Genomic DNA, 13,774 nt, shown 5'->3' on the forward strand with positions numbered 1-13,774 from the left:
GCTTAGGCTCCTCCCTTGCCCTCCACGGCCCCTTTCCCTCTTCTCCTTCTCCTATCCCTTTCTTGTCCATAAATTATCTATGGCTTTTTCTCTTATTTTCTCTTTCCTCCAGGTCCAAAATGATCAAAAGTCTATTGCATTTGGAACCATCAAATTAACGACTATATATGCTCCCATTAATCCCTAAGCTCCCACGCCGTCTATATATCCTCAAGATCAAGATGTTAATATACATATATCCCTCTAGTACCTCTATTTTAGTTTGTTTAGGGCATCTCACCCCTTGATCTTTTGGTACCTTTATTTTAGTTGAGTTAGTCTATTATTGAGTCACGTCGGTGCCCACCACTCATATAACTTAAAATTTTTAAATATATTTTTTAAATTAAATTATGTCATATAAATACTTTATTAAATATGTTATACATACGGCCGCTATGATAATAATATTTTTTATTTTGTTCAATGAAAGTTTATTGTTTAAAAAGAAAATTGGGGAAGCCCATCTTCATAAATCCATATTTTCATGCAATATCATTAAGGAGGTCAGCCCAAAGCTTATTACATGATCAATACGTACTGCTAAAGCTTATGTGCCAAAAAGTAGAGGATATTTTTTTTATCAATCTTCTTTGATCATAAAGAAAAGTAATCAAATACAAGTCAAGACTGATTAAAATAAATGCAAAATATGTATTTATAATGGCGGCAAAAGAATTAGAAAAAATCAACAAAGACCAGAAAAAATGAAACAGATCAACAGAAATGAAAGCCAAAATCAACTCGTTAACATGATTAACTCATGATATCCTCGATCGCATCAGGAGAAGGCTAGGGATTGTTAATTAATAACACTGCATGATTTTCTTATTTCTCCTTCTGTGCCAGTAAGGACTTGGATTGCTCCCATCTTGATCATGGCTTCCCCGAATTTACTGCCGAAGTCAGAAGCACGACCACTGGCTATCGTTGTCACTATGTCCCTGGTTCTTGGGTCCAACGCTAGCCGTTGATCGATTTGGAGAACCCCCCTTTTCCTTAAGATTTGCTGGTAGAATGAGTTATCAACGATGAAGGAGCTCAAAAAGTTCTGGTCGAGACTGACAATGTTGTAGCCTGTCGACTTCTGGGGACACCTCGACCTTAGGGATCTCACTAACTCCCGATCCATGGTTGGGTCAGGTCTTCCAGTATTTTGGAAATTGTAAAGTCGATCTTGGAAAAAGAAACAATGTGCAACACCAACGGTATGGCCACCTGTGTGTATATATATATATATATATATATATATATATATATATACACACATATATATGTCAATGAAACATGCATGAAATATTATATATTAATGCATATTGCTAAGATTGAATAAAAAGATATGCAATGCTCTACCAATTTTTATCTTAAATTTATCGTCTTCCGTCACGTCAAATGAGTAGCATAGTTTAAAATGACTTTTCAATTAAGCATGCCTAGTATGATTGAAGATAAAAAAAAAAAAAAAAAAAAAAAAAATTACAATATCAAAGAGAAATTCATTTTCCTAAATAAAAATTATATATGCAGTGACTTTTGCATATTCATTTGTGCACTCTACTAATGTGATTGATTGCGTTAAATATAAAATAATTATTTTGACCAATCACATCAGTAGAGTACATAAAGAATATACAAAAATAACTATATATAATAGAATTCTTCCCTAAAACGATAGAGCGGAGAATTGCAAATATTTAGTACCCAGAAGATAAACCATATCAGTAACATTAAGTCCTTTTCTTGCAAATGCAGCAATGGATTCTGATACAGGTATTTGAGGACCAGGAAGATCAACATTTTCAGCAAGGGATTCAAAGCCATCCCTTCTCCCTGTTTCTACTCGGTATCGCCCTCCTCCGCTCTGCATCCATCATCAAATCTCACAGATCATGAACTTGTCATTATTATTCCATTATTTTATCTCATGTCGATCTTTTTAACTTCATTCTACTTGTCAATTTTTTAATCCTACAAATAATATTAAAATTATTTTATTTTCAACCCTGTACGTATTACACACTAATATTTACCTCATTTAAATAGTAAGTTTTGATTTATAAAATTTAAATTTTAAAATTTCTTTTAAATTTAATTATGTCACTTTATTAAGTATTTTCTCATACGGACACACCGATTATAATATTAAAAATAGGAAATCACAGTACGTAGAATTAATACCAGGGAAATGACGTCCCTCGTAGCGATGGCAATGATATCAGCACAAGAGACCAGTCCAGGGCAGAAGCTCTCCACGGCATCTTTCACCTCGTCAATAAATTCATAGCCCCTTACACTCAGATTTGGAGAAGCAAATCTCTCGCTGGAGCCCCCATTTAGAAGAAGCGATGCATCACATCCCTTAAATTTTCATGGTAAACATGGTAGTAGTGTCAGTCGTTGGACAGCAAAAATAAAAAACAAAAAATAATAATAATAATAATAATAGCTAATAACTAATGATATATTATATATCTCCAAGAAAACATAAGAAAATGAACTAATGTTGTATTACGTGCGTGTCAAGAAAACAAAATCTTGTATTCATCGATCTAAATATTAAGAATATAATATATCTACATAATTAAATTAAATCTGTCTCTTTTAATCAAATTATGTTTTTGAGATACTTGGTTATAAAGTGAATTCAACAATACATATTGAACAATATCCAAGAGTATTGGCATTGGCTTAGTCAAAGCCAGTTCATCTTCAAAATTTGAAGAAATATATATGGAATCATCTATATTGGAGGAGTCAAATACTAGTGGCTTCAACTATGAGCTACAGCATTTTAAAGTGTTTCTTCGTATTTGAAGATGTACTATTCATCTTCAAAAGTAATATTTTATTTTAAAATATCATACTCAACTGTTTTAATATTTCTCACGTTTTATTTTAAAATATGTTTGTTGAATAATTAGGTTGAGGAAAAAAATTAATTAGAAAATAATAATTTTAAGTAAAAAGAAATTATTAATTAACATATTGTTAGTTTAGGAAAAGAATTTTAAAATAATATTAATAAAAAATTAATATTATATTATTATTTTGACTAATCTAATGTAAAGTTATGATTTGAATGATTTTAAATTTATGAAAAATATATATTTTTAGCTAAATTTTAGAGATAGTTTTGATAAAATCAATACTAATGCTCTAAAATTATCTTAAAATATGCATTCCGACAATTATAAATATTGTAAAATTCACTTTATTCCTTTCTTTAAAAGATGGAAATCGAAAATGTAAAACATCAATATATAGTAATCTAAGGTGAAACTAAAAAGGCCAGTACTTACGCTGACAAAGCAATCGTGGAATTGCATGCGAATGAGCGCCGGCGCAATTGTAGGGTCCTTGAAAAACTTAGCCTTGACAAGACCAGCTACAATGCCCTCAACATCGAAGATCCCACATTTTCCCTTGTAAAATCCTACCTGAAGTGCTGCACTGCTGCCGGCGTAACATTGGCCTGCCAAGCTCACAATGATTAGGCCAAGGGCTAGTGCCATTGCCGTACCTGTGCTTGTCATTTTTGGCTTCACCACTTTATTTGGAAATATTAGACCTGAAAACAAACGACATGTTTCTTATCTATTTATATTCACAAGGATCGATGCCTGATCTACCATTATGCTTAGCACGACTGCCTTTAACATCGTGCAAAATATTCTATTTAAGCTGTAGACCTGGTATATACGCACTCATACCATGCCAGCAAATATTATTTCTTTCCATTTGCAAGCCAACGTAAGAGACACATCTTCCATACCACTTACGTGATAAGCTTTGACTTGTTAAGAAGTTAGATTTTTAAACTTCTAGATCTCTTTAATCAAATGTAAATAGAATTTTTCATATATAAATTAATTGAGAAATACTTTAATCATAAAGAAATTATATAAAAATAATTTTACAAATTAACGTGACTGGATCATGTAGTTCATCAGATTGTAAAATGTTGGTAAAAATTCACAATAATATAATAAAAATTACAATGAAATTAAAATTAAAACGAAATCAATTTGGACTAAGGTACGGAAATATCGCTCTCTTTAAAGAGATTCAAGCCCTCTACAGTGTACAAAATCTCAAATTAACCAATGCAGTAGAACTCTTCTTGACTTGACTCATCCAAGATACAACTGCTCAACTGATCGTCGTATAGCCCAAACCAACTCTGCACAAGTGGTTAAATTCAAAACTCCACCAAAAGAACACATTTTTTTTATCTGAAAATACTCTCAAAAATATTATACTCTCAATATTTATTTTTCTTATCTCACTTTCTCTTAATAGTCCCATACACGTACCCAATGATCAAAAGAACATATATAGACCATATGGAAAATAAACGTCCCAGGAGGTAAAAATACTTAATGGGCAAAAATAATAAAAAAGAATTAAACACAAGCAGCCCACCAACGACTACAATAAAGATACCAAACGGCTACTTTACAACAAGTCTATTAGAAAAAAATGTTATTGGCAATCAAGAGAATAAAGATGGGCTGAAAAACGTTCAAGCAATAAACCCCATAACGTACAGTAACGCTTCAACCATTAAAACTATTAACGGAATAAAAACACTTAAAAAACCCTTCTCAATATCAAATGCCACCGTAACAGCACTAAAAGAAACGTTATAAATAAAAATTATTTATTAAAAATATCAACATAAAATTATTTTTATTATAAAGTAGATATAACAGATCATATGAAAATATATTATCAATTTGTAAGTTTATTTTTATAGAATCTCTTTGTATATCATGTAGCACTATAATTGATTAGAAGGCTTTGTATTTGTTAAATCAAAATAACTTAGAACCGGTCTGTCTTATTATAAAAAATAGTCCACCAATAAGTGATCACCACGTAGGCGGTCCATTGAAAAACATATTGGACTCCATGGTAGGAGCCTCATTCGCTCAAACCCCTCATCTCCTTCCCTCAAACCCGTCGAAGCCTCCAGCGTCATAGCCTATCGAAGCTTCTAGCGTCGCAACCCCTCGAAGCCTCTGGCCCCTCAAAGCCTCCAACCTCGTCACAGCCCCTCGAAGTCTCCAGCCCTTCGCAGCCCCCTTATTGAAGTCTCTAGCCGGGTTGCAACCCCTCAAAGCCTCCAACCGGTTGTTTGTGGTGACGTATGTTGCCTCCCATTCCAAGACATCGACGTCTTGATAACCATCAAAAGCAATTCTATCCTATAATTCATTTTTTCTCGAGACGTATATTTCTATGCCCGTTGATTCCCTTTCAATTCAATTTGATCCCCATCCTCTATCCTTCAAGACACAAGTTTGTGTGAATCTCATATGCTCTACTCATTCAAGAGTCGTGTTCTTCTAAACGTGCCGCTTTTGTTCTTTGTATAATGTATGTGATTATTGTTTCAACTTATTTTCTAGGGCTGCAATCAAGCCTAGCTCTTCAAGTTGCTGGTTGTTCATGATTTAATTCTGTATTGTGTAATTTTTTATTATCGAGGTGAAACTTGGTGCCTGGGTTCTCTGGCCATTGGAGGGGAGGGGAATCTATGAAATTATCTGTTATTATGCATTGGGTAACCACTGAATAGGGTAGTGGTGGGCAGATGGTGGGCGATCGAGATGCTGGACGTGACAGAGATGGTTCTTGCACAGAGATGGTGGGGTGAAACTGTTGGGTCGTTCGATGGCACTGGGGCGTTCGACTAAGGGCACTGGACTGGGGCGTTCGACGGATCTAAAGTTTGTGAAGGGGGCGTTCCTTCGACTGGGTTGAGTTTCAAGAGATGTTTTGGCAGGGGCATTCGACTAGGGCATTCGGGAATGTAATGATCCTCATGTTAATTGTGTTGAATCGATGACGTGGTGGCTTACAATTGTGGCTAATATTCCCTTAAAAACAGTCGAACCACTCAAAAGCGATTCTGTTGTTAAATATATACGAGCTACCCACATGATATGGTTCTTTTAGTACATTATTATCGCCAAAATGATGTCAAAGAAAAACATGATGGAGGACGAAAATTTTGCATCATCCGATCGAGTTTGCATGTTTGAAAAATATAAGGAAATCTTCAAAACAATAACAACTTGGCAACGAGGATGGGGGTTCACATTCATGCGTTGTCTTTCGTGCTCACACGTCATGTTTTCGTGGACATCTAGAAAATAGGTGTGACATTGACTCGATCGTTAATTTGGTAGATTTTTAATTTGTTGTATACAAAATGGCCTCGAAGGGATGCATATCATGCCCGGGCAAATCATAATGTAATGGGGTTAAATTAAAATAAATTTAATGAGATTTGATGCAGCTTGGACTCAAGATAATACTGTCTGCCAATTTATTATTTTTAAAGAAAGATCAAATGTTTGCAGTCGATCCCATATATCCATGCATTTATTAGAGTATTGCCACTAGATTAGTCATCTCACCACTAGATTAGTCATCTCAATCTATAAAATTTGACTAATATAAAACTTTTTTACTTTTAATTAATCACTCAAAACTTGAAATATACATTGAATTAGTCATCACACTCTCTATAATAATAAAATATTATTAATTTTTCTTCAATTAAATTATATAGATGAACTTACTTATATTATAATTTGTTATAAGATATGATTATTGCATTATTTTTTATTTTATAAATACTTAATAAAAAGTTTATTCATATTTTCTTATATTATTATAATTTTTGCATGATTATAGATAGATGAATTAATTATTTTTATATTTTAAAAAATATTAAAAGAAAGATTATTAAAATTATTTTATAAAAATATAATTAATAATAGAAAAAATATATCGTAATTCTAGGGAAACTTTGAATAAGTTTTGGGTGTTGAAATTCTGGTAAAGGTTGGGCTCCATTTTTCTCTTGTTGCTTGTTGTTCCTTTTTAAACACAGGTTGGCCATCTTGATTCTTTGTGCAGAGTTGATTTCAAGTTTCTTATAGAGTTGGAATTGAAATTGAACGAGATTTTGATTGTTCAATTGACCTTAACAGGTTTATGCGACACAATTAGTGGAAGACAGATGAGAAAACAAGGTCTCCATATTTCGTTGTGAGCATTTGCACTGATCCCAGCCTTTTCTACTTCTAGTTTCTCTGTCCAAAACTGAATCCCACATCGATTAGAAGCAAGAAAATTTAGCATTTTATAATACTACAATGAGATTTGGCTATATGCCGTGGTCGGTAACGCGAGTATTTTTCCCACGTGGGTATCAGTTTGACTATTTGTTATTTTTTTTTCTTTTTTATTTAATGATTAAGGAAGTAATTTTAATTATATTGAAATATTTTTTTTAATTTTTTTAAAATATTTAAATATATTAAAAAATATAAAAATAAAAATAAAGAAAAAAACAAAAAGTAACGTGCAGTACACTTGAACTGGCCCGACTCCTAATCTTTATACCGGAAGTTAATTGACCTCTCACCAAACATTAGCTTTCTTGAACAAGGACAGGGAGAAGACAACAAATAGACTTTCAGATAAGAATCTTAAAAGTTTTGGCACCACATTTTCAATAGATAACACCAACAATATTTTTTCATGCTTGTTTAAATTGGAGAGCCTTCAAGAGTATTAAAAAGGTTTCGAATATCAGCACTACTTTTCTGAAAAGGTCGGACTATTTTCTTCCAAGAAATCTACTTTTTCTTTACACGACCCTTGTAACCACTCCAGAAAATTTCTGAAAAAGCTCTATGAATAACCTTAGGACTCGTTTATTTTAAAGATACATCTCATCTCATCTAATCTTATTTCACTTTATCATTACAATTTTTTTAAATTTTTATACAAAATAAAATAAACAGTTCAATTTTTTCAAATCTCGAAATAAAAATAATATTAAAAAATATATTTTAATAATATTTTATTCAACTTTTTAACTTTAATTTCAATTCATCTCATCTCATCTCTAAAAACAAACGAGTCCTTAATAAACTTTTTTGAAGGAGTTCAAATATGAATACATCATTGATTTGATTATGTCTCCCACAAAATCAGTGGGGAAAGCTTAGCTGATTTCTAATTCAATGATAGATATATAATTTTTTTTATAATCTTTTATACAACTATATTTAAAATAAGATGTATTTTTATAAGATAATTTATAAAAATACATCGATTTATATAAATATTCTCATTTTAAAACATGATTATAAAAAAATTCTAAAAAAAAAGTTATATACGTATTCATTGAATAATGATAGTCCAACCGATTTTCTACTACCATTCTACTATTTTTTTTTAATTTTTTAAAAAAATTTCTTTTATTGACTAGTTAAGAAAGTAATTATTAGTAAAATTATATATTTTTTAAACTTTTTTAATGATTAAAGATATTAAAAAAAAAACTTCAAAGAAAATAAAAATAAATAAATACACTAAGAGTAATAAAGTAGTGGTAAAAAGATTGTAAAAAAATATTGTTGAAATCAGTTGAGATGATTTATGAATAATAAAATAAAATATTATATAATATTATTTTTTTAATATTATTATTATTTTAAAATTTGAAAAAAATAAATTATTTATTATATTTTGTATGAAAATTTTTAAAAATTATAATAATAAAATTAGATGAATTTAGATGTGATACGAATTCAAACAAGCCGATTCAACCTCAGAAAATGATTTTTTTTTATTTTTTTCCACTTTTTTGTAACAAAAAATTTCGGTTTTGCCCTAGAAAGCGTGCTGGACAATTTTCAAGTAGCACTCAAAGAAATTAGAAAGTGCGCTCGGCCTCGACTTTCAGACCGCGAGTACGGACGTTCTTTCCATTCGAGGGCATTATTGTCATTACGCTTGACTCAAAATCCCTTCAAGCCCACGACCAGAGTAACAAGTCTATCTGTAACGCGAAGAACAAGACGACGACGCCGACGGTAATTTACTCCAAAGACAATGGGCAAAAAGGTAAAATGGAGCTGGAGCTCGGCTGTGGTCGGAGCGGCGTCGGCGGTAGCAGCGACGGCTCTTCTGTCGGCGAAGCCCAAGGATCCAACATTCCATTTGGTATCGATTAACCTCACCACCTTCAAGCTCAACCTCCCCGTCCTCGACGCCGAGCTCGTCCTCACCGTCCACGTCACCAACCCCAACATCGTCCCCATCCACTACTCCTCCACTACCATGTCCATCTTCTACGACGGCTCCTTGCTCGGCTCCGCCCAGGTCGAAGCCGGCTCCCAGTCGCCCCAATCCTGCCAGCTGCTCCGCCTCCCGGCCCGCCTCGACGGACTTCAGCTAGCTCACCACGCCGCTCGCTTCGTCGCTGACTTGGCCAGACGCGAGATGCTGCTCGATGCGGCGGTGGATATCGGTGGTTCGGCGAAGGTGCTATGGTGGGACCACAAGTTCAAGGTCCACGTGGAGAGCCGCGTCACCATTGATCCGGTTTCTTTTGATGTGATTGATCAGGAGAACATGTCTGAGCTGGAGCTTCTCCATGCTTGATCATAGTGTATGCTGTTCTCTGGAAGATGTAATAGATTGTACTGGTAATCAACTTTCTTTTTTTCTCTTTGTGAAAACCAAATCCGGTGACAATAAACGCAGCTTTCCACCACAAAAAAAGAAAAAGAAGAAAAAAAAAAAAAAAACTACAACAACATTGAGGCCGACAATTTTGAAACTGCAAATTTGATATGCATATGTCACAAAAAAACAAGAAGATTAAGGTTAAAATTTCCCATTTTGGTACTCATACGTGTAAAGCTGCTTGGATATTTATTGAATTGAGTTAAGTTAAATTGAAATGATAAAATATTATTTTTTTATATTATTATTATTTTAAAATTTAAAAAAATTGAATTATTTATTATATTTTATATTAAAATTTAAAAAAATTTATAATAATAAATTAAGAAGAATTGAGATCTAATCGTACCCTAAATGTTTCTGTGTAGAAAGAAGCAAAAGAATTTAGATTGCGGGAAAAATCAACAGTTGTGCATAGTAGTTAATATTCTTGTAAAAATCAGATTATGACCAAATTCAAAGACAGCATTGTTATTATGTTTTGGTGATTATTATACTTTTGTTATTTCAATTGCACACCCCTCATTCACCAACCAACAACAGCTGAAAGTTATGCACAACAAAGATAAAAAAAACCTTAACAATCTTTTTAGTGTATATATACCAGTTCCTACCAATTTTGTTTCCCAAACATGATTTTAGAACAGCAATATAGGGTTTAGTGTTATTATATATGTTGTAATTGTATTGGTTGGGACCTTACCATATAAATGATAGAGTGACAAAGCATCCAATATTTGGATTTGTTTTTCAATATTTGTTTCTTTATGTTATAAACTTATAAATGATGAATAACGTTAGATACAATTTTAAGATGTGTAAACTCTGCGTATTCCTTTTAAAGAAAGGTGGAGTTCGCCATTTAAAAATAATTTTTTCATGTGAATCTTAGATTTATCCAATTTTTTTAAAGAAAGTGTGCGAGACTTTCACACCCTAAGACTGCATATATGATTTCTCTGTAAACGATATATTTTTTAAATATTTTAAAATTTAGATATAGTCTTAGGGTATGTAAGTCTCACACACTCTTATTGAAAAGGAGTGGAGTCACCATTAAAATATTTACTTTTTCATGCGAGTTCTATATTTATTTATTTTTTTAAAAGAGTGTACGGAATTTGTATACTCTAAGAGCATTAGTAGTGGCTTAGCTATTTTTTAGCCAAATTTTGACTAGAAAATTCACTTTTTCTAATTTAGCTAGCCACTTTTCAATAATACGCTATCTAAAATATATAAATATTCCAGTAAAATATCTATTTTTATTTTTTCATTTATTATAATTCTAATGGTAGTTGAAATATTTATTTCATAAAAATGTCATTGTTATTTAGAAGATTTGTGAAGCGGGCATCTAGGTGAGTTCTTGAATCCATAGCTGAAAATTTAAGAAAAATCTCTAATTCAAAACTCTGTTAACATTTGTGATACATCATTATGTCTTTTAATTATCAAAAATGTATATTTAACTCAATTTGAAAAATTCTCAGATTAATGAGGAATATGGTACTTGAAGCAGCGAACTTTCTTATTCAACTTTTGGAAACAAAAAATAGCCAAAAAAATCGAATCCTTTATTGTAGATATAACCAGCTAATTACTTGCTATATTTTGGAGGAAATAGCCAAATTTGGGCTAAAATTTTACTTTAGCCAACCCACCACTGATGTTCTAAGACCGTAAATATCTTTTTTTTTTAACATATATATAAGTGATGGAGGAAAGGATGACATGTTTTACGAAGAAAATGTTAATGATATGATAAAGCAAAACCCATTAGATGCATCTGTGGAAAGGAAGGAAAAGTTTGGAGCATAAGAGGATCACCCGTACGTTTGAGAGTCTTTTTAGATTCCTCCAATTGTGTTGGACCAAAGACCCAAGCCCAAATGTATTAAATTTAGGGTTTTTTATTTTTTAACTAGGTAATAGTTGAGGAGATTGAGTCTCCGGTTCATAGTTCCTCAGAGCATTGATATTAGTTTCATCAAAGTCAATTTCAAAATTTAATAAAATGTATATGTTTTCCATAAATCCAATATCTCCTTATCCATAACCTAACATTAGATTAGTCATTGGATTTATTAAAATAATAATATAATATTATTTTTTAATAAGAATATTTTTAATTTTTTTCATATTTTGCAATCACACTAATCATATGTACTTTAATACTTTAATTCCATACTTAAATTATTATTTTCCAACTAATTACCCACATCATACTTCTTAGCCTCATCATCTATTACTTCGTTACTATAATTATTGCTTGTCAGATTCAATGACTCTCATTCCATCACTATATGTCAAGTACTTGTTTATTTGTATTGGTACTTGCACATGAAAAATAAAAAGACGATTGTGGGATTTTACATTTGGCTAAATATAAAATGCAGCTGTGTTTGGAAGAAATAAGCTATATTTTACATTTGGTTAGGTGTTTTTTATGAAGTCAATACCAATACTCTAAGTACCAGGGGTGGTGCCATTTAAGGCCAAGGGATACTTTTGGTCCTTCAAAATAAGGATTCTTTGTGAATAGTACCTTTAGTTTGTAAAGTTGAGGGTGGAAGATTTTGGGAGTTGTTTAGACTTTAGATCGAGTAAGCCACTTGGTACAAGACAATATTTCAATCAAAGGGATTAATGTACACTGATAGGAATGGAATATAATCAAACACTTTCCGAGCGTGGCCGGCAAAGTTGAAATCTGTTATGACCCGAGATTTGCTAGAGTCCGAAACCTCAAGGTAACACTGAGACCATACCAAAATCTCACGAATCAAGCGTGCTCACAAGCAGCATTCTTGCAATTCACATGTCTATTGTGCGATTCAAAAGAAATATAAACAAATTTAAAACACATAATGTTTTTGTGCAATTAATGTGATAGGTTTATATATTATTTTAGGACTCACTAAATAGACTTGTAAGTTCTTTTTTTCAATATATACTATAGGGCAATTCGTAATAAGCTCAATAGGCCCATAGCCAACACAAAGTTGTAAGCCAATTTGAAAAAGGTGCCCTTACAACTACCTGCGAATGAGAGTTGATGGTAGGGATACGGCTGAGTAGCACCCTCCACCACCCCCTACACCCGCGTGGACGAGGTGGTAATTTTTCACCCCTCCCCTGACCCTGTCCTGAGCCGCTGACCATCCGCTCCTATCTAACGGATGGGCGGAATTTTAGATAATTGTAGGAGCAATTATTAATAAGCTCGATGGGCCATCAATCAACACAAAGCTATAGATGAATACTTTAATTGTTATTGATGTAAGTTAATGTGGTACGTCAAATTATAAAATTATTTTTATTGTATCACATGAAGTCGATTAGTTTGCTAGTTTTTTTTTTATGAAATCTTTTTATGACTCTAGTGTAGTTATAGTAAATTCATAAATAAGATGCATGAGATCTGAAACACTTGTTCCAACTATTTGAAGGTTGACACCGACATGAATAGATAGCCCGACAATAAAAAGCATCTCAAAAGCAAATCCCTGTTCTAACTTTAGCATCATATACAGTCCGGCCCCGGCATATGATGAAGAGATCAGGATTGATTACAAGGCCCTGAAGCAGCATCAAGATATAATATTATTACTAGTTTTGGGGCTTCTTGCATAACAACAAATAAGCTGCTTCTTCCACGATGGATCAAGCATATGGGGGGTGAAAGGGGTAGGCCCTCAGAATTTGGTATGGTACAGTACCATTGTAGTCAGTCACCAACCATACATCATTAATCATAAAAAATGTGAAGGTAGGCCTTTTATGGAGTATTTTTTTCCTTTTTCCTTTTTTTTCTTTCTCAGTTCCCAAGTCTCCTAAGCATCTGTGTTTGAAAGAAAGCGAAGGAATTGATGATGTTTAAAGTGAACAAATAGTCTAATGCTCTTATCATTATTACCCTCATGACTATTAACTCAGCAACAGCAATTGCATTTGTCTAATGTCTGGGCCCCTCCTCCCTACCTTTTATTATTATTATGTTCAGAAACATGATCAAAGATCGTTTCTTTGACAGTAAAGCAAAGAAAAGAGTTAATAGAGAGAAGATTGCATGCAAAGAAACAGCAATAATAATTATTTCAAAATCCGATCCTAATCATTCTTATCACTGAAACATAACCCCAGCCCAGATTCTTCTTGTAGCACGCGTCAAGCCAAG

General features: G+C 32.6%; 2 protein-coding genes across 2 annotated transcripts; one reads left to right on the plus strand and one right to left on the minus strand.

Moving 5' to 3' along the window:
• Positions 1 to 841: 841 nt before the first annotated feature.
• Positions 842 to 3,551, minus strand: LOC121238420 (peroxidase 60). Its single transcript, XM_041135268.1, has 4 exons — positions 3,339 to 3,551; positions 2,218 to 2,397; positions 1,741 to 1,900; positions 842 to 1,257 (listed from the first exon to the last, which is right to left on the minus strand). Exons 1-4 carry the CDS (start codon positions 3,549 to 3,551, stop codon positions 842 to 844), a joined length of 969 nt encoding a protein of 322 aa, XP_040991202.1.
• Positions 3,552 to 8,776: 5,225 nt separating this feature from the next.
• On the plus strand, positions 8,777 to 9,571 carry LOC121240097. The gene has a single exon (XM_041137573.1). The coding sequence runs from the start codon at positions 8,959 to 8,961 to the stop codon at positions 9,508 to 9,510; it is 552 nt and encodes a 183-aa protein (XP_040993507.1). The 5' UTR covers positions 8,777 to 8,958; the 3' UTR covers positions 9,511 to 9,571.
• The last annotated feature ends 4,203 nt before the right edge of the window (positions 9,572 to 13,774 follow it).

The sequence above is a fragment of the Juglans microcarpa x Juglans regia genome, chromosome 7D (genome assembly GCF_004785595.1).
Source record: "Juglans microcarpa x Juglans regia isolate MS1-56 chromosome 7D, Jm3101_v1.0, whole genome shotgun sequence".
Classification (NCBI taxonomy): Eukaryota; Viridiplantae; Streptophyta; class Magnoliopsida; order Fagales; family Juglandaceae; genus Juglans; species Juglans microcarpa x Juglans regia.